This window comes from Pelodiscus sinensis, chromosome 1 (genome assembly GCF_052426305.1).
Source record: "Pelodiscus sinensis isolate ZL-2025 chromosome 1, ASM5242630v1, whole genome shotgun sequence".
Taxonomy (NCBI): domain Eukaryota; kingdom Metazoa; phylum Chordata; order Testudines; family Trionychidae; genus Pelodiscus; species Pelodiscus sinensis.
In genome coordinates, this window is record NC_143052.1 from 187,161,881 (window position 1) to 187,182,274 (window position 20,394).

The 20,394-nt window shown below is 42.3% G+C and overlaps 1 protein-coding gene across 3 annotated transcripts in view; it reads right to left on the reverse strand.

Annotated features, from left to right (window-relative positions):
• SCAF4 (SR-related CTD associated factor 4) overlaps nucleotides 1-19,351 on the reverse strand; it is a 72,320-nt gene extending 52,969 nt beyond the window's left edge. The window contains exons 1-6 of one of the 3 annotated variants that reach the window (XM_075910686.2): nucleotides 19,033-19,351; nucleotides 6,360-6,443; nucleotides 5,248-5,292; nucleotides 3,287-3,448; nucleotides 2,039-2,174; nucleotides 1,183-1,322 (exon numbers count right to left, since the gene is read on the reverse strand). In XM_075910686.2, the coding sequence (XP_075766801.2) occupies nucleotides 1,183-1,322; nucleotides 2,039-2,174; nucleotides 3,287-3,448; nucleotides 5,248-5,292; nucleotides 6,360-6,443; nucleotides 19,033-19,062 (597 nt within the window). In that variant the 5' untranslated portion in view covers nucleotides 19,063-19,351. Of the gene's footprint in view, nucleotides 1-1,182; nucleotides 1,323-2,038; nucleotides 2,175-3,286; nucleotides 3,449-5,247; nucleotides 5,293-6,359; nucleotides 6,444-8,328; nucleotides 13,598-19,032 lie in introns of those variants that run through there. The other 2 variants (XM_089773684.1, XM_089773687.1) reach the window with 2 other exon arrangements.
• Nucleotides 19,352-20,394: the final 1,043 nt, after the last annotated feature.

The following is a 20,394-nucleotide window of genomic DNA, read 5'->3' on the forward strand; positions in this document are numbered from 1 at the left end:
CCATCCCTGAAAGATTTGCCCCAGATCCCTAAATGGCCCCCTCAAGTATTGAACTCACAACCCTGGGGTTAGTAGGCCAATGCTCAAACCACTGAGCTATCCCTCCCCCACAGGATGTGGATAAATCTCTGTAACATTTCCATATAACCATGTATCATTCTCATATAACTTTGTATTAAGAGAAACTCTGTAAGTCCTTTTATATATAGATATCTTGTCCTTTAGATATATCTTTATGTTAAGCCTTCTTATAGAATCCCTTGTATTAAGAGAAACCTTGCATCCAGTCTTTTCCACAGAAACTTTGTATCAAGCTCTTTATGTTATAGGTTTTAGGAATAGTTAAGGTAAAGAAAAATGTCTTTTGCTAGGAGTAGAATAGATCTCTCCCCTTTCCTTGATTGTCCTGTTCAAATGAATGAGGTGTGAATGGAGAATGAAATGTGAGCACCTCCAGCAGCAGTTGCAAGGGTGCCAGATCCAAGACAATACCTGTGAAGTGAGCTCATTGGAAAGAAGATTGGACATACAGACTGCCTTGGGAGTCAAGCAGCAAGTGCCTCCCCTTGGCAGGACTTGGAAGGCTGTTCCGGCCCCTGGGCGTGCGGCGTATGGGTGGTGCCGGCCCCTGGGCGTGCGGCACAGGGCCGGCGCCGGGCCCGGGAGTGCGGCACAGGGCCGGCGCCGGGCCAGGGTGCCCAGCGTGTGAGTGGCCCCGCTCCTGGCAGCCTCAAAAGGTTGAGGACCACTGTTCTAGTGCTTCATTAGCAATGGAAAATTGAGTTATCTTGCTCACTGCAAATGTTTGATGAACAGAGCTAAGTGAAAGATAACAAAGAAAGGGTTTCTGGTAGTAAGTGTAATGCACTTTTCATTATTGATGTAATTAGTCCTCTATACTTTGACACTTTAACAGTATAGGTTATTGGAATGCATCAGTGACTTTTCCAAAAAACCTGTAATTACTGGATGTTTTATTCATAATCATTATAAAATGTTCTAATAAGTTAGTTTAAACTTTTAAATTCTATATTTCAAGGGTTTTATTTGAGAGAGGGGACAAGAGTTGTATATAGTATTACAGATTTTGTATCAAGGCTGTAAAAACAATTGCTCTAAGTTAGTTAGGTGAAGTGTGTGGAAATTAAAATTGCAATTACAACTGAAATATACGTAGCTTACCTGTTGTCCTTGTGTTGTCTGAAATAATTGAGCTACAGCAGCAAAGGCATCAGAACTAGGCAACTGTGACACAGTAGGTACTGAATTAGCAGTGACTTGGGTGGGCTCAGATGGCACCTTTGCTGGAGGGGGTGGTGAACCTGCAAGAGAATTACAACATTCAAAACCCGTTGACTGTGGCTTAAGGTACTAACAGTCCATATATGTAATATAAAATATTCTGCCTTCCAATGAAGAGGTAATATTCATCACTTCGTAAATTTAGCTACCCCCTCAAAAGAAATGCTGATGTACATCAAATTCAGCCAAATCAGAGCATTTATATTCTAGTTTATACCACTGTGAACCAGCCCTGACAACATGCTCTAATGTTCCTTTAGATATCCCATTTACTACCAAGCACCTGCATGCTCTATATTCAATGACAGGAACTACAAATACTTGACCCCAATGAATCCAATGAGTGAAACTTTGACCCACTGTTCCATGTATAGTATAACAATTTTTTAGAGCTGAAAATGTAAGTTTACCTACCAAAATAAGTGTCAGAAGCAGCAGTGCAGGTGGGGGAGCAGCTGGGCTGAATGCCGCCCACATGTGGAACCATTAAAATTTTCAGTTACACATTTACTTTAACAAACACATTTTAACATCCCTAATAAAAATACAGCACCAACATTTCTTCAGACTGAGTTCAGAATCTTCTAACCAACTTCTATGATAAAAGTGAATTTTAAGAAATGTGCTAAGGAACTTGGTTAATAAACATGAAGAACTTTACTTTACTGTAACAAATACTAACAAGTGATTGGGTTCCTCATAATTTGTAAATTAAAAGTTGTCCTGACATCCATACCTTCATTATTTGTAGCATTCTCTGTCATTGGAACTGCACTACTTGTTCCCGCTGCCATATCCAGGAGAGGCTGAATGATTTCTATTTTAAACACTCCATTTTTCTGCCAGAGGTTCAGGACACGAACTATCTTACTCTGTTCAAACAACAGAAAATGTTAATATACAACAAAAAAAAATATTCTTAACACATAAGCTCTAAATTCAGCTCTTGCACATAAAAAGAAAGGTTCACTGGTTCAGCAGCCTTACAGCATCATGTTCAAGTTTTTTGACAAAACCTGATCCCTTGTTGCATGGATTAGCAGGATCCACACTACAAAACTTTTTTTTTTCTTTTTCTTTTTTTAGATACAGTAAGTCTACATCTAGACTACATCCCTCTGTTGGCAGAGGGATGTAAATGAAGCATTTGGAAAGTGCAAATGAAGCTGGGATTTAAATATCATGTGCTTCATTTGCATAATTATGTAATGGCGCTCTTTCAAAAAAGCGCTATTTCGAAACAAACTGCAGTCTAGATGGGTTTACAGGATCTTTCGAAAAAGTGCTCCATTTTCGAAAGAGCGCCATTACGCGATTATGCAAATGAAGCATGGGATATTTAAATCATGGCTTCATTTGCACTTTCGAAGTGCTTCATTTATATCCCTCTGCTGATAGAGGGATGTAGTCTAGACACCCTAAGAGAGCTTGTGCCACTCCACAGCAAATTACTCTGGCAATTAAAAAGAATAGCAGTGACAGACAATTAAGTGTTGCACCCACTCACATAACCGTTCAGGTGAGTCTGATGCAAACTTTGGAAGAATCCCAAAAGGGGAAGGCAGAGAAGAATAAAAAAAGGAGAGAGAGACACCAAAATGCAGAAGTGAAGTGGGAAAGTCTTACAATAAGAGAGCGAAAGGAAGCGAAAAGAAAAAGTTTTGAGGTTGTGGTGGAGGGGGATGTGTGGGGGGAAGAGAGAAGGACTATTTAGTTCAACTACCAGTCCACTAAATTGCAACAAGTCCTTCATCAGAAGGATCCCTGAAAACAAAATATTTTTGGTATGGTCTCAAATTGGACAAAGGCATGAACACAAAGAACAGAGAGTAAGTTAAAGAATTTTCATCACCAGGACCTCCACTGAAGTATTGCGAGCACACACACACAAACAACCATGGCATTACAGCCAAGTCATTTCATATAAGCAGGAACACAAATAATAATTCAGTAAATCACAGCATTCAAGAAGTTGTAGCGATACCTTGTCTTCAGATGGACAGAGATATAAATACTGGAATGTGGCAGTTATATTTTTAGAGAATCTTGGCCCAAAAACATCTTTGTCTGTTCCAAATTGGTGACGAGACTGACGAACAATTGAGTCTATAACATATAATCCAGGGACTTTATATTCCGGTTTGCACTGAAGAAAAAAAAAAAAAAAAAAACACAGATTTTTCCCAGTTATTGCAGATTACTGTATGTAGTACTAACAGGGTAATCCTCTTATATAACAGTTCTCTAACAGGTTTTGGAATCTCTTCAAGCGACCTGCACCTCATACTTGAGATTTTCCTGCAGGCCCAATAGAAAACTGGAATTCAACTATTTACAGTTCTTCTTTTACCAGTGTTAAAGGGCTGCATGAGTAGCTATGTCTAACACTACTTAATTCAATAGTATAATGTGTTAGTAATATGTACTCTGATAAATCAACAAGCTAAAATATTTATCTTTGAGAAAGACTGGCATAGTAATACAATTTAAACTTGAGTAAAAGCACTGGCATGAAACAAACACTGCAGCAAGCCTATTTATACACATAATGCTGCAGAAGTGTTCCTATTCAAATCAACTTTATACGAATTAATTTAAGGGGGACAATATTGGGACTGAAATGAGTTAGGATAGTGCATGAAATATTAATCTTAACAATGCAAAAAGCTAGTTATGGTGTATTTAATACAAAATGATAGAATAACTTGGAGGAGGACCACAAACAGTAGGTACTGTGAAATGCAAATTGAGTAAATGCAGAAATCAAGAACGCAAAAGAGAGGATGTCCATTTCATAAGCACTGTGTCCTGTAATGTTTCTTGAACTAAAATTAATTGGGGGAGTGGGAGAAGAGACACTTTGGAACCTATGCAGGAAAGAAAAAAGAAGAAGCTTGTATTAGGGATGTTAAAATTATATTAATAAACTAATCGAACAGTCGATGGAATTCCCATCAACTATTCGATTAGTCGATATGGGCACTTCTGCTTTGAAATGCAGCAAGAGCTGGCCCGGCTGTTGCTACATTTCAAAGGTAGAACACTGCTGCTGCACCCCTGCCCCCTCCCACGGAGCTGGAGCTGTGCGGGAACTGGCTCCCCCTAGCACCTCCCTCTTCATCTCCCCCTCTCACCCCCCCCCTGCTTGCTGCCTCTTTCTGATAGAGGCAGCGGGCGGGTAGGGGGGGGAGGGAATAGTCAACTAGTCAATTAGTCGCTTACATCCCTAGCTTATATGCCTTTATGTAGTAAAGATTCACTGTCTTCTCTGCCTCCTTAAGAAGCAAGGATTGGTAAGAGGAACACAACTCTTATTTTCCAATATAGGTTGCTACTGCGGCACCAAGTTGGTTCTCTCTCACTTTTCAGTCTTTCACGAATGTAGCATTAATTAGATGCTTGAAAATAAAGTTTTATCATTCTGACATTGCCCCTTTTCCTTTTAACATATACTTCTATTTCTTCCAGTTTGTCTAACGGAACTTAATCTGCTTGTTGGTCTACTTTTGTGGATGGGGATGTATTTAACCTATTTTTCCAAGTTTCCTGGCACCAATGTGTGTAACTTAAATGTTCTGGAAACATCAATTATAGCATTGATAGTAAAGAGACACAATCAACTTGGAAAATTAGAAGAATCTGAGTTTCAAGCACTCTATCCTGAATTTCTCTGAATTTCTGTGGTTTTACAATCAGTTTTTCCATCTTCTGTTGCTGTGAAAGACTTGTGAACAGAGGGAAATGACTGATGAAAACAAACTGCTGTCAAATGCACAAAGGAAAAAAATGCTGAAGTCCTAAAACTAGATTTTTTTCAGTATAGTAACCAACCTTAGGTAATACTTGTAGTATTACTAGTTAATTAAAAAACATTTATAGAACTGTGGATGGTTAAGAGCCCAGTAACCCAGTAGTAAATATTAAAAATACTATAAAAGCATTTACCTTTTTGATAAACTTCTCTACTATCTGGACTACATGCTTGTAGAGCTGGAAGAGAGATATGTAATCGATTAAAACATCATCTGATTTACAGAAATGTATGATTTCAGAAATATTTTAATTCTTTGTACATATTAACAAATATATTCTAGTCACTACTAGAAGGGGACAAGTCATGTTCCTTGTCTCAAACATTCCTTTAAAAGTTCGCATGAAGAAAGCTCACCTTACAATTGGAGGCATGTATTACATCACACACATAAATGACATGAAAGCAGTACTATTGCAACAACTATTTTTTCCTTTCTTTAAAAAAAAGTGTTACATTTGATGCAATGTGATGTAGTTACATGCAACAACAACATTTTGATTTTATCAGGTACAATAATAATAATAAAGTAAATGATAGCACCAGAAAATGAAATTTTCTTAAAAGCAAGTTGGTGTTGGTTTTGCAGAGGTACTAGCACAGGGGTGGGCAAAAGGGCCTCTGCGGGCTGAATCCATCCCACAGAGGCTCGGTTGCTCCCCCACCCCCATGCCAATCAGGGCCTGGGATTAGGGGAGCACCCAAAGCCTTCTCCGCTCTGCCCCCACCCTGTGAATAGGGTATGGCGCTTCGAAGTGCCATGTGTTGCTCGGAGGGGGGAGGGAGAGGGAGAGCAGAGAAGGCTTTGTGTGCTCCCACGCCCCGATTAGCCCGGGGGGTGGGAGAGTGTGCCAAGCCTCTTCCAGGGCATGGGTGCCTACAGGGAAAGGGGTACAAAGGGGCTCCCCCACCCCCAGACCAATCAGTCTGGGGGTGGGGGAGCCCACATCCCGACCCATTTAGGCCCCACCCCTTCTGGGGTGACACAGGGCTACTTCTACAATTTTTGAAGTGGCCCATGGGCAAAAACTGCCCACCTCTGTACTAGCAGCACAACTCAAGATAAGGAATGTTCATCTACTTTCTTTTGGAAAATACTCTAAAATTAAATAAAGGAAATCTTTATCAAGCCATAAGTTTAGAATTCATGTAAAATATATGCTTTTTTTAAAGAAATCCAAGTCTAATCCAAAAATAGAGCTGCCATTATAGTCTGAATTTGTGCTCTATATCCATTTTTCTTTACCTTAATCGCTTTAATGGCAGCTTTAGTAATGAGAATCATCTTTGCTCGGGAAATAGGTGGTTTCATCTCCATGAGAGAGAAGAGCTTAAAAAAAAAAAAAATAATCATTAAAACAAATTCTCAAGCAAGCAAGCCAATGTAACAGTCAACGCAGGTTCATCCCAACTGTCATCCATATTATAAGACTTAAAATCAAAAGATTATCCATTCCAGAATATAATTACTATCTTAAAAAACAAACACAAAAACACAAACACAAACGACACTGTCTTTCAAATTCCATCCACAGAGTTAGTGGCTGTTGTCAGAAGAATTCATCTGTGTCTGACATATCAATTATGAAACTAGGTACATATTAGTTCATTAATTCCCAAATTTTACACCATTTAATGGAAACAATCCGAAAACAAAAGAATTAAATGGGGTATCATCAGTTTGATCCTGATCCTGCAGTTTACACTTTCACACAGCTCTGGCATCCAAAAAAGGTTTTCCCATGAGCACAAGCTTTTAATCACTGAGACCATTAGAAACCAATATTCCATCTCCATTTTTGCATATAGATATAGCAGCATATATGCCAAATACCACTGTTTAACATTCTTGCAATAATAAGCACGAGATACTATCACAGAAATTAACTGCATCAATTGCTTTGGAAATTTTCATACATTGATACTAATATTACTCAGAGGGAAGTTATGTTTTAAATTCTTGAGAAATCAGAGCCAAGATTTTAAAGAGTGACTTTGGATAACCAATGTGTGACATCCTGAGAACCTAACTAATTTCTTCAAATATAATCTAAGACTACAACATTTCTGTTGTAACTACATTAAAAGTTGCCATTGTTATTCTATTAATTCCACCATTCAAGACAAAAAAGGACCAATGTTAATTTTTTTAAAATACTTATTTAACATTAATTTTTTAACTGTACTGGGTTTGCAATAGGGATGTGAAATCCCATTTAATTGGTTAACTGGTTAAACAATGTTTAATTGGTAAATCGAGTTAAGAAAATTCATAAGTACTCAAAATATTCTATAAATTTAGGGAAGATGCATAATAAAGCAGGGATTCAGACTGCTACAAATACAGAACTCAACACAATCTTAAAATGTGGATCCACAACTGGCATCTCTATAATTTAACAGCACCTAATATGGGAAAGGTTAAAAATTTAATGGAATCATTGTCTCCTAGTGTCAAGCTATTTAACAAAAGACCCACAGTACTCTACCTCTTCAAGGTCATGAACATTACCCAGAAAGGCAATGTTGTTTTATCACCATTTTGTACAGAGGGAAGTTTTAAGAGATTAAGCCTGGTTCTACACTACAAATTTACATCAGTGTAACTACTTTGTTGCTCAGGGGTGCAGCATACCCAAAAGCAACCTAAACTAACTCCCAAGGTAGACAGCGCTAAGTTGATGGTAGAGCTTCTATGATCAATACAGCTACTGCCTCTTGGGAAGCTGAAATACCTATGTCAATGGGAGAAGCTCTCTTGTGGTATAGATAGCATCTTCATAACTGCTGCAATTGTGTCATTGTGGGACTATAAACGTAGACAAACCCTAAGTGACTTGAACAATACTATAAAGCAAGTAACAGATCCTGAACAGAAAGTTCAAACATTTTCTCTCCTTGTGCAGCTTTATCATTCTGTGCCAACTCTTCTCCACCCTCAATCTAATCATAGTAGAATTTCCCCACTGCCCACACAGCAGTACTTGAGCATTTTGGAGAATCAATGTTATAGACTCTGAAGATAGTGAAGTCCTAAAGACAACCGTTGTTCGAGTAAAAACAGGTACAGAAGAAAGGAGACACGCAACCAACAGCTACTTCATACCAGCACTCAATTATACTACTTTTGCTATATTAATAACTTACTGACGTCTTGATGTACAAATACATAACTTAAGTCACAATAAGCAATTTCACCTCAAAGAATAACTCACTAGAAGACCTGCATCGGAGTTGTCTTGATATCTTAAGAGATGGCAGGCCCTCAGACACATCTCTTTTCTACTGAGTACTTCTGGAAACATATGCCTGACTGTCTTCCATCACTGTGGAGAGGGCAGGGAAACTCAAAACAAAGTATATTGAGTAGCTGGAATTGCGTATCTTGATTCAACATTCCCTTTTAGTGTAGACCTGGCCTCAGTCTGAACTGAGGCACCATAGACAGGCCCTAGTTGCTGATTACTACTGTCAGCAGTATGAAATTGACATATTGAAATGCCTGCAAGTCTCAAAATATCATGTGCACATGGGAAAATAAGGTAAAAAAATACAGTTATATTTCAAAAACAAAATCAATTAGCTATCATATAACGATTCTATTCCTCAAGCCCATGCTATACAGGAATTCAGACCTTGCAAAAATCTGATTAAAAACGCCTAATACCAGGATCATCATCATCAATAATAACCTATTAGCTAAACACAACAAACAGGGAGAATTCTCTTTTGGACACTAACCCAAAACAGAATAGTAGTCACTGTATGAACCCTTTTTTCCTGGTATAACTGTTAAACTCTGAGTTCACAGTAAAATGTTTAATAGCCCATTTCAGAGGCTGCCAGATAAGACAGAATTCTCTTCTCTTTCCACTAACTAAGGGAAAGAAAAAAAGTAAATAGGGTTAGTAACATAGCTAACAAAATAATGGACTAAATACTTACAGGCACGGAAAACAACCACCAAGCTTTCAACAGTAGTTATAAAAACAAAATAAACAAGCACACACAACACTGTCGATAATTAAATACAGGCAGAACAAACAAGTACATGTTTGCTTCCTTAACTAGATCACTAGTCCAGGAAGTATTCTCTTTCAACAGCATTTTCCTTCAGGAGCTAATAGCTCTGTAATGTAGAAGAGCTAGCCACCACATACAGCTATTGAATCCATTCTCTGTGTTATGCTGATCCAGTAATCTTTAACTCAGTAGTCTGGATGACCTATATCCATCCACACAAAGCAAATTCCAGCTCCCGACTGGCTTTAACCAGTCTACCATTTCAACAGATATATTCCAAGATAGCCACACTAATCGTTCCTGGAAGCCAGGGATGGATGCTAATGAAACCTTTCATGTCACCTATTAGTTAGCTTCAAACAATGAACATGTTCCTTCTCTTTATTATTTCGAAAATTATCTCTGTTTGCTAAATTCTTATGTTTTCCTTCTTTGAAGTCACAGTCAGGTCAACAAAAAGAAAGCTGACACTGAGTCGCCTGAATTTTAACATAAAAATGAGACACAAACCATTAGCATGAAGATTTCTAAACTGAACCACACACCTGTCCTTCCTAGTATAACATTTAAAGCAGTTTCTACTCAGGCACTGTCCTCAGGAACAACAGTTATTTCAGCAGTGTAACAGAAAAGAATATGGAGTTCAGACAGTGAAGGAGGAAACAGGAGCCAGGCCTGAATATCAAGAGACTACTTCCATAAATGGATGTGATACGGATAGGAACCAGAAAAAGATCTAAGCAGCAGGCAAACACCAAGCAGGTAGGAAATGGGAAGCCACATATGGAACATTGTATGAGGTAGGAGCTGGTAGAACGGGGCCATTACTTAAGAAAAAGAAACCTGAGAAGCATGCTTATCCGTTACCCAAGCAGCTAGCTACACAAGGCTCCTGGTCCAACTCCCAGGGACCGCCCACCACCCCATCCTGCTACCTCTAATACAGAGACAGCAGCGTGGGGTGGCAGACAGGAGCCCGTACACGCGGGGAGCCGGCTTAAAAGTAGGGATATTAAAATGCATTTAAGTAACCATGTAACTGCTGAAAATTAAACATACGGCAGGGGAGGGGAGAGGAGAGGAAGACGGCTCCCTGCACATACTGGGAGCCTGCATGTAACCGTGTCCATGTGAAAGTATAACCATACCTAACTAAAAGCCAGCTCCCAGTGCACACTGGCTCCTGAGGAGTTAGCTACTACTCTGCATATAACAATCAATTCTGACATTTTTAGCAGCTACACCGTTAATCACTTTACACACATTTTAACATCCCTAAATGAGAGGTGGAGCCTAACTCCTTTCTAAACATGTTTCATTTCCTCTCTTCTCCACGTAGTTGTTTAGAGCCACAGATCCTGAGTCTGGCAAAATCAAAGCCACAGCAGAATCAAGTTGAGGAACAGGGGAGGGAACGGAGTAACAAAAAAATACTCTAGTCATCTAGGATGTTGAGGAGAAAAAATTCACAAGATGAAGTAAAATGATGCTGCTTTATTTTAAAGGGCACTATTGGTCTGAAGTTTTATGTACACTTGGCTCCTGAATTCTGCTGATATGTTTTTAAAATATGTATTTTTTTAAAATAGGAGTGTTTGCATAACAGGGAAAATTGACTACAAATTCTGTCTATTCCATGAAGCAAAAAATATAAACCTTTCACTTCTTTGTTTTCCTACTATCATTACTACTAACAGTACCACTACATTATTTTTATCTTGCACGTTTATCCCCAAATTAGAATTTAACAGGAAATTCCAAAACTTAGTTAAATTTTAAAAGTCAGTGTAATGAGAGTATAGCAAGCAAGAGAACCCCCCCTTTTTTTTTTTACAGAGAAGTGAAATTAAAGTTCCGTTTTTATCTTCTTGCTGATATTTCTGCAATGTACTATACTATGAAAATGAAAGCCATATTAAATAGCTTACTAAACATAAATCAGCTAAACATAAGGTACTTAAATGTATACGCAATCCTGTGTACTCTTCCCTAAACTGTTAGCACAGAGGCTCCCAATCTGTGGTCCATGGACCCGTGGGGGCCTGCGGCAGTACTGTAGGGGGTTTGCTTAGAGCCTTTCATAACCAGCACATCCATCAACCTGCATTGGTTCTCAAGCTGCAGGAAGCCACGTGGGGATGCTGAGAAGCAATGTGGGGACGCCAGCCTGTTCTTCAGCCCACGCTACTTCTCCAGAGAACTGAGGGACACTGCTTGGGAAGCAACATGAGCTGAGGGATGTGCAGGCTGCAGAAACAGTTATATTGTTTGCGGGGGGAGAGGGGGTTCCGTAAAATTTTAATAGATTGAAAAGGGGTACATATCCTTGAAAAGTTTGGGAGCCACCGTGTTAGCAAATGAAGTGTTGAGTATAATATTCACAAGGGCCCTTTCCTGCCTGGCTTGTGGGGAGGAGGCTGAGCATAACGAACTCCATTAAGGTGCTTCAAACTTTTGAAAAGCGGGAATCATAAGAGTTTAGGCACACATCCATGTAACCCTAACTTAGCCCTCTATGAGTGATGTGCCAACATGCCCACAACACTTTAATGGATTCTCCTTTGCACTGTACTGAAAAGGAGCTATCTACATCTGCTATACATTTAGATGCATAGCCTACACCATTTAAAGAACACCTCATCTATTAAAATGTATCACCTCTTCAGCCTAATGCCATCTAACATTGCTTTTATTATTAAACCCACAGATCACATTCATCCCCCATCAACCTATGCCCTGCTACTGACAGAACTGATACAACTCAATAGTGAAATGAGAAATACTGGCTCTTTCAGGATATACATGCATATCGTTCCTTTGCATTGACACCCTACTAGGAAGGCACGGAGCTCTAGATCCTCTCATTTCACTATCAGAGCTTTTCTAAAGTGCTCTGACTAATCCCTCCATCATTCACTATAGCTACACCTAATGCAGTGAATGCATGCACATAATTCCCACTACGAAGGGGAGAGTTAAGGTTGTGTGGGTGTATTCCTTACTTACTTCCTGCTTTTCAGACATCTGAGTTTGAATTACTGTACATGGTTTACACATACTGAATTTTGCTGAAACTGACCTTCTTGAAAGGCACAATATACAAACTCTATGTTAATTAAGGTTTTTTTTTTTTTTAAAGAGCGAATTTCCTATTTTTTTCAAATGAAAAAGAAATACAAAACAAATGTGTCATTGATAGGATCAATGTTAATTTAGGTAATTTTAATAACCAAGTAGAGCTGCAGTAGAGATGGCTAGGTAAGACTAGTACCTAGTTCTTACATAGCACTTTTTATCAGTATATCTCAATACCATTTTACCAAAGAGGGAACATCATCATACCCTTGGTACAGATGAAGAAACGGATACAGAGAAATGATGTAACTTGGCGAATGTCACCCAGCAGGCAGGAATGTCAACCAGCTAATCAACCCTTGCCAGTGAACTCCTCCAGGCTGGAGCAATCCCAGCCATGGCAGGATCCAGCAACAGGTCTTAATTTAAAATGGTTATCCCAGTAAGTACAAGTATTTTAACTGGTTAACCATTTTAAGATCCCTACCAGCAGGCCAGTGGCAGACGTAGGTACAAAGCCCAGGTTTTCTGAGTCTCAGACCCCAGTTCCTGCTTCTCTCTACTACACCACACCATTGTGACTTCTAAGGTCCCGTCCTCTACCCCTCCCATTTTGGAATGGGAATAATGGTCATGCTCTAAAAATGTAAGCTATTAATAGGAGCATGTAACTGCTAATAGGGCCAGTGAAAGAAGTTTCATGCATGTTACATATATGTTCCCAAAAGTTGAGTTTTATTACACAGTGGTTACAGTAGCGTAAGGATCTGAAACATATAGCCCCTCCACCATTTCCAGCTCACCCTTCCCTTGCCATCCTATGAAGCAAGGTAAGCACAAAAAATGTTAACAGTATCTGTGACATAAAAACATTTTATTTCAGGGATGCTGTATCTTGGGAACCTCTTGGTGAAATCCACAAGGAGTCCTGTAGCACCTTATAGACTAACAGATGTACTGGAGCATAAGCTTTTGTGGGCAAAGACCCACTTCGTCAGAAGTCTTGGTGAAATGACTCCCATTTGGTTCACTAGCCCCACCTCACACCCCCAGAAAGTACAGGAAAAGTCATGCCAATGCAAGTGTTAGTGGATATTATAGCACTCAAAAATCACCTGTAAAATAACTTTATCAGAGAGGATACTCCACTATAATATTCTAGGAAACTGATCAGCAACTTCTCTAATATAGTCAGATTAGGGATGTTAGATAGCAGGTAATAGAATAGTTGAGTAACCACATGAATTCTTATTGGTTACTTGACTATTCTATAGTCCCGAGGGGCAGGGCCGGAAGCCAGTGCGCTCTGGCCCCACTCCCGGGGAGCCCCCTGCCACCCTGCTCTGCTGCCTCTGTATCAGAGGCAGCAGCACACGGTGCCAGGTGGGAGCTGGTCCGTGAGAGGAGCCAGTCTAAAAACCAGCTCCCCTCATGGACCAGGTGCCTGCCATCCCTGCATTTCTGCCTCTGATAGAAACAGCAGCTCAGGGTGGCAGCAGCCCCTGTCCACATGGGCCTGAGCTCCCCACATACAGAGGCTGCTATGTGTGTGTGGGGAGGGGGGGAAGAGAGGGAGAGTAAGAAGGCTACCGCGAAACAACCTCTGTCTGCAGTGGCTCAGGCCAGCCATGGACAGAGGCTGGTCCAGCAGCTGCTCCTGTTTGCGAGGGGTCCCAGGTCCCTGTGGAGCAGCCTTTGTGCACAGCGAGCCTGGGCCCACTGCAGACAGAGACTGGTCCGGCAGCAGCCACTGTCCAAGAGGGGGTCCCAGCTCCGCATGGACAGAGGCTGCTCCAGCCTGTCAATGGGGAGCAGGGAGCCACTGTGGACAGGGGCTGCCTGGGCCAGCCTCCCCTGTCCCTCCCCCCCCCGTGTTGCTGCCTCTGATAGAGGCAGGGGAGGAGGGTGCAAGGCACTTCAGAGCAGGTTCTGGGGGGAACTGGCTTTTAAGCCGGCTCCCGCCTCTCCCTCCTTGCTGCCTCCGATTCATGGAAAATGTGATATACAGGTGGGTGGGGGGATATAAGTAGTTGAGAAGATTAACTGATAAGCCTAGGCTTATCGGTTAATTGTATACTCGAGTATTCGTTTACATCTCTAATCCAGATCACTGGCACTGGATAATTCTGAAAGCACAGAAGGCATTGTGAGGCACAGAGTGACCCTTTCATCTCATCAGGATGGTTTGAGAACAGCCCACGAAAATGAACACAGACTAAAATAATATCTCTGAAACATTTGAGCTTCTCCATTCATCTTATTGGATGCTTCCATCCCCACTGCTGGAAAGTCTTGTATGCATCAACCATTCTCATTCTCAATTCTTCAACCCAGTTTCAGTGTGGTCTTGGTACTTGCTTCCAGCATGCCTGAACACAGCTCTCAATCTACAGGGGCAGGACTTCTCCATATACTGACTCAAATGGGAGGGGGAGAAGAGGGGGTTAAGATCTCTTTGGGGAGAAAAGACCTTTAAATTGTTGCTCAAAGAGGAAAGGTGCTCATCCTGTAGAGGGACATGGTCCCCTAGATCCGAGGGGAAGGGTACGGATAGGGTCAAACCTCTCCAGAGTAGGGCTCCCCAGATTACAGGACACACAAGAGGAGAAACTGTAGGGTTGACAGACAGAACCCCAATACTAAACCCTCTCTCTTGCTATGTCATCCACCTCTATATTTTCCACTCCCAGTGTCTGATGCTACCATCCAACTTGACAATCAATAAAACTTAATGTTAGGCACCTACCTAACTAGAGATCTGAACTCTCTAATATTTTCAATTCATTCCCCTCAAGTCACAGTGAATGCCCTGCAATAGCTGGGATACATGTCCTGCAATGAAAACCATTTTGGGTTTTCCAGCTCTGCACAAAAATATATTGGCAGACTCCATCAACCTTAATAAAACCTGTTTTTGGTGGGAGAGGGGACTGCATCTCAGTCACCATGACCAAATTTCCCTAAATTTGGATCACTTACTCCATAAGGCAAACCAAACTTGAAGACAATCCAAGTAACTATGAGGATTTTAGAGCATTTAGAGTAATGCTTTAAACAGAAAACTGTTTTAAACTATAGCAGAGCTAATATAGTGCTATAATAGTGTTCTCTTCATGTAAGGAAATAATGCTAGCTGGTAACGGGTGAATCGCTAGTGAAGAGACTGGGAGGTGCAGGGGAAAGATACACCGAAGTTGCAAAATTAATTAGTATAAGGCTGCTATAGTAGATCAAAAATTCAATTATCTGATCAACTGTCCATGAATAAATAAAAGAACTAAGCTACAGCTGTAGACAAATAAGAAATGTCCATCCGAGAATCCATTCCTGTCAATTTGGGAAGTGAAGTGTTACTGGCTTTGGGTAGTGTATTTATCACAACTAGGGATGTTAAATATTGGTTAATTGAATAGTCAATTAACCTCGAATTCTTATCGGCTAGTCTACTATTCTATAGCTCCTGGGGGTGGGGCCAGCAGCCAGTGCGCTCCAGCCCCACATCAGAGGAGCCCCCTGGCGTTCCACACTGCTGCCTCTGTACCAGAGGTAGTTCCTGTCCAGGGGGTGGATTTGAACTCCCAGACTGGGCGCAAGCTGGAACTGAGACAGACTGCCTACCTCCTAATACATTTTAAATGCAGAGCTGCAGCAGGGGTAGGTCCTGAATCCAATGCAAGAAGCTAGGCTGCTGGCCAGCCTGCTAAAAAATGTACTGGCAGAGGGGAACTGGAGGAAACAGGGCAGGGGAGAATGCTTTTGCTTATCGGTCAATTGACTACACTACTACATCCCTAATCACTACCTTAAATCCCACATAGAAGTGAGTGATGACACCACTTCGTTCTTAGCATTATCACTAGGGGACTGCACCCACTGCTTGCTATGCTCACCAATCCCCCTTTCTCTGGCAGCTTTCACAGCCAGAAAGTGTGATGACATCATTCTATCGCCCAGCAGAAAACCCTTTTTAATACATATTATATTAAAGAGAGAGAGAGAGAGAGAGAGAGAGAGAGAGAGAGAAATATAAAATTGTGCAATAATCAGTTTATTGGCTCTTATATTACTTTCATTGTCTGAGAACAAAAGCTTAGCCCAGGTTTATACTAAAAAGTCAGGTCAACAGTAGCTTGAGGTGTGAAAAATATACATCCTTCAGTGAAGTAATTAAGTCCACCTAACCTGCGTAGCTAATGTTAGGTCAATGGAAGAATTCTTCCATTGATCTAGCTACTTGGGAAGGTAAATTAACTACAGAGAGCCAAAACACCTCTTGTTGGCTTGGCAGTGCCACCACAGGATTTCTAGTATAGACATAGCTTTAAATCAAGCACTACCTGCCCTTTATTATTATAACTGCTAGGTCAACTTTTTTTTTTAATTCCAAAGTTAAAGCTACATCACCAAAGTAAAATATAACCAAAGTGAACATTGGAAAAAAAGCATTACTGCTTTTCTCACATGGGTGTCAAGGTCATCTTTTGGGTATACCAGTTTTCTTAAGAAATGTATTAGTAAGATTTTGCACTTCAACATTTTACACATTAAATATATAGTAAGCATAACAATACAAAACTGAATACTTTAACAAAATAATCTAAATCTGAATTACTGTTTCAGGAGTATGTTGTTCAAACCAATTACTTGAGGAGCAATACAGGCCTTACAGGGCTACTAAATACTACCAGTATGCAATTTCAGTAAAAACATAGCAGGCAGAATAATTGTTTATCTAGCACCAACAATATGCTTGTTGTCATAGAAAATTTGGTGTTTCCCCAAATCAGTTTACAATCCATCATAAAAATATGGAGGAAAGAACCAACTGGTAAGTACACAGAAGGGACTAAGACTTGAAAGGTTTTTTTTTTTAAATTTAGTTTTCAAATAAACTAATTTCTTGTGGGCATCACAAGAAAGCTAGGAAACCAAATGTTAAACTGAACAGATGAGTAAATTCCACTGAGCATAAAGGTTAGGCAAATGCACAAGTGACTGAAGAATTGGAACCATAGTGAATAAGCCACTTGACAGGGATATAGTATTAAAATGTGTCCAGCTGAGATTTTAACACATTTTAGTCTTCACGTAACTTAGGGAAATTCTGCACAGTTCCAGGATTTAAAGTACTCTTTTTTATTCTTTACTGGGAAGAATATATGGAGAGTCAGGTATCATTTGTTTACTATTTTTGGGCACCCAGAAGTGTTATTTAAGTTATAGCCATTTTGAATACATCAGAATGAAATTACTTAGAATACCAAGAGATACTGATGGTAATCTAAATTAACACATTTATCTTAATCATTTGGCTCAAGAAAATAAAAGGTATAGTTGTATGAATAGCATTTTGTGTAATATCAGTAAAATTAATCTGCACAAAGACACAATAAAATGTGATGAATGAAACAAGCACCACTAGTATCTCTACTGATCTTTAGACAGGTAAACACTATTTCTGTCCTACTCAATAAGAGTAGAAAGCACATCATATGAGCAATTAACTCTACATATTTAATCTGGTAGATTTCTGTTAAGAAAAGCCACTTACTTTCCTGAAATGTGGAAAATGGATAACTACCAATTGTCAAAATAGGGAATTTTGAATTTAAATGAAAGGTGTTGGTTAAAACTCACACACAAAATTGACCTCTTAGCTATGGAGTTAAATGCATCATTTAAAAAATGTGAAAACCTAATGAACAGAATAGAAAAATCATACTATATAGAGAAAAATATGAAGTCAACTATTTAGTAGAGGATAAGTAGGTATATAATGGTGTTCATTGTGATACATTAGTCTAGTGCAACTGACAAGCAGATGCAAGGAATGAACTTTACACAGCATGACTTTGTCACATGAGAGCAGTCTGCCATTTTTCCTGTTTCTGGTCTGCAACCATTCACAGCAACCTAACCTTCAAAATGCATTAAACGTTCTGGAATAGGCCTTGCAACTCTTAAATGTAAGATATGCTTAGATTTAGCAGGTTACTTGCAATGAAAATACACTACACCTAACACCTTGAGCAGACCTAAATGATTTAAAAGTGCATCCTAGGCACAAAAACTTTACATAAAAGTTTTCTCCAAAAGGAGTCTTTTTAAGTTGGGGGAGGGGGGATTTTTGACATCAGACCAATTTTGATATTCACTTTGGAAGACACCATCGCTGGTATGTTATTGCCCAGCTAGAGCGTTCTCAGGCAGAGTCGCAACAAGCAGTAGCAGCTGGGGGGCGGGAGAAGAATGAAGGAAAGGGGAGGGCACAAGGGCTTTCCAGGTCTCATGAAAGGAAACTGGTCCCTACTGCTCCCCACCCGCCACATGCTTCTTTTCGGGTCTTGTCACCTGATCCCTGCCCCAGATGCGGCTCTGTTCCCTCACACGGGCACGATCGCGAGCAGCCCGTTCAGCCCGGCCTATGTGCCGCCCGTTCACGTGTCTGCTCCCTCCCCCGGCCCTAGCATGGAACGAGGCGCCTGGGCTGCGAACCACCCGGAGTAACGCCCGGGCCCGGCCGCGCTGTGCGTCTCTCTGTGGGGAGGGGAGGTTGCCCGGCGTAACCCGGCGCTGGCGGCTCCGGGGGAGGGGGGGGGAAGCAGCGCGAGGCGGCCCGGCCTCTGTCAGAGCCAAAGGGCCTGAAGAGCCGCGGGGCGGGGGGAGGCCGCAGGCCGGGCGCTACCTGGGTCTCCGCGGAGGCCTCCCCGGGCCGGGCCTCGCCCTGGGGCCGGAAGCAGCGGGACAGGCGGCCGCGATGGCGGCTTCGGGGCCCCCCCAAGAACCGATTCCCCGGGCCCGGCCGCGCTCCCGGCTCCCACCTCCTGGTTGAAGGCGTTCACGGCCTCCATGTTGGCGGCGGCTGGCGCGGGTGCCCGCGGCGGCGGCGGGGGGCGGGGGCGGCTCGGTCCCGCTCAGGGGCCCCGCGCTAACATGTCCGGGCGGCGGGCGGGCGGGCGGATCTGTGCGCGCAGGCGGCAGCGGCGGCGTCTCGCTGGCAGGGCCCCGCACAGACCGTCTCTCCCAGCGGGATGGCGGAGGGAGCCCACGCCGCGCACAGCACCCTGGGATCGCGCAGGCCTCCCGGCCCCGCGCCACCCACAGGAGAGAGCGCGCGCGGCGCGGCGGCAGGGACACCACGTGACCAGCCCTCCCCCCCCTCCAGTGTTACTATCCCGGCCGAGCCTCGCCAAGTCAGCAACGGCCCCGCCCCTGGGCGCGGGGGAAATGGGCGGGCGGATAAAGCTCCCCCCCCCCCCCGCCCAGCGTTGGAGAGAGGGGGCCGCTCTCCGGCCAAAGGGGCGGGGAGGGCCCCAGTGCAAGGCCGGCAATGGCCTCCGCGGCCCCCCAGGGGCGCTGGCCGTGTCCCAGGGTCTGTAGAGCCTGGCAAGCGCCCTGAGGAAGGTGGCTCTAGCCAGATGCGTGGTGGCCAGTGGCTGGAGCATTTGGGGCACCCCTAAGAGCTGACTGGGCTGGAGGCTTGCCGTGCAATACCTGAAATACTGGGGGGGGGGCTGTAAGGGGAGCACAGTGCCCAGGGTCTCAAGGAGGCTACACTGCGGAGCTCTTTCAGGGTACTGGAAGGACCACGAAATAGCAATTCCATGTCTTTTGAGCAAGCCCATTATTATGATATAGAATGGGCTCGCTATTCCGAAGTCCCGATAAACCTTGTTCCATGAGGAGTAAGGGATGTTTCAGAAGAGTGCTCTGTTTCAAAATTTGGCACTGTGTAGACAGTGCCAAATTTCAAAATAAGCTGTTTTGAAATTAACTCAAAATAAGCCACAACATTTGCTTATCTCAACTTGTGTAGCTAAATTCAGGCTCCAGATGCAGTATCGGTGCATGCAATGAGATTTTTTTCAAAGGGATAGCCATGTTAGTCTGTTTCAGCAAGGAGGGGGTCCTGTGGCACTTTAAAGACTAACACATTTATTAGGGCATAAGCTTTTGTGGGATGCAACTCACTTCCATCTGATTAAGCGAGCTGCCTTCTACTAAAGCTTATGCAGTGGCATAGCAAGAGGAGGTGGGGGGGAGGGGAGGGCACCATGCTAGGTGGACACCAATTTAGTCCCCGCCACTCCCCCTGTCATCCTTTGGCTTGCCTGGTCCTACTCTGCCCCTCGCTGCCTGCTGGAACCTCCTTCCCACCTCTCTGCCCCCAGCCCAAGCCTCCT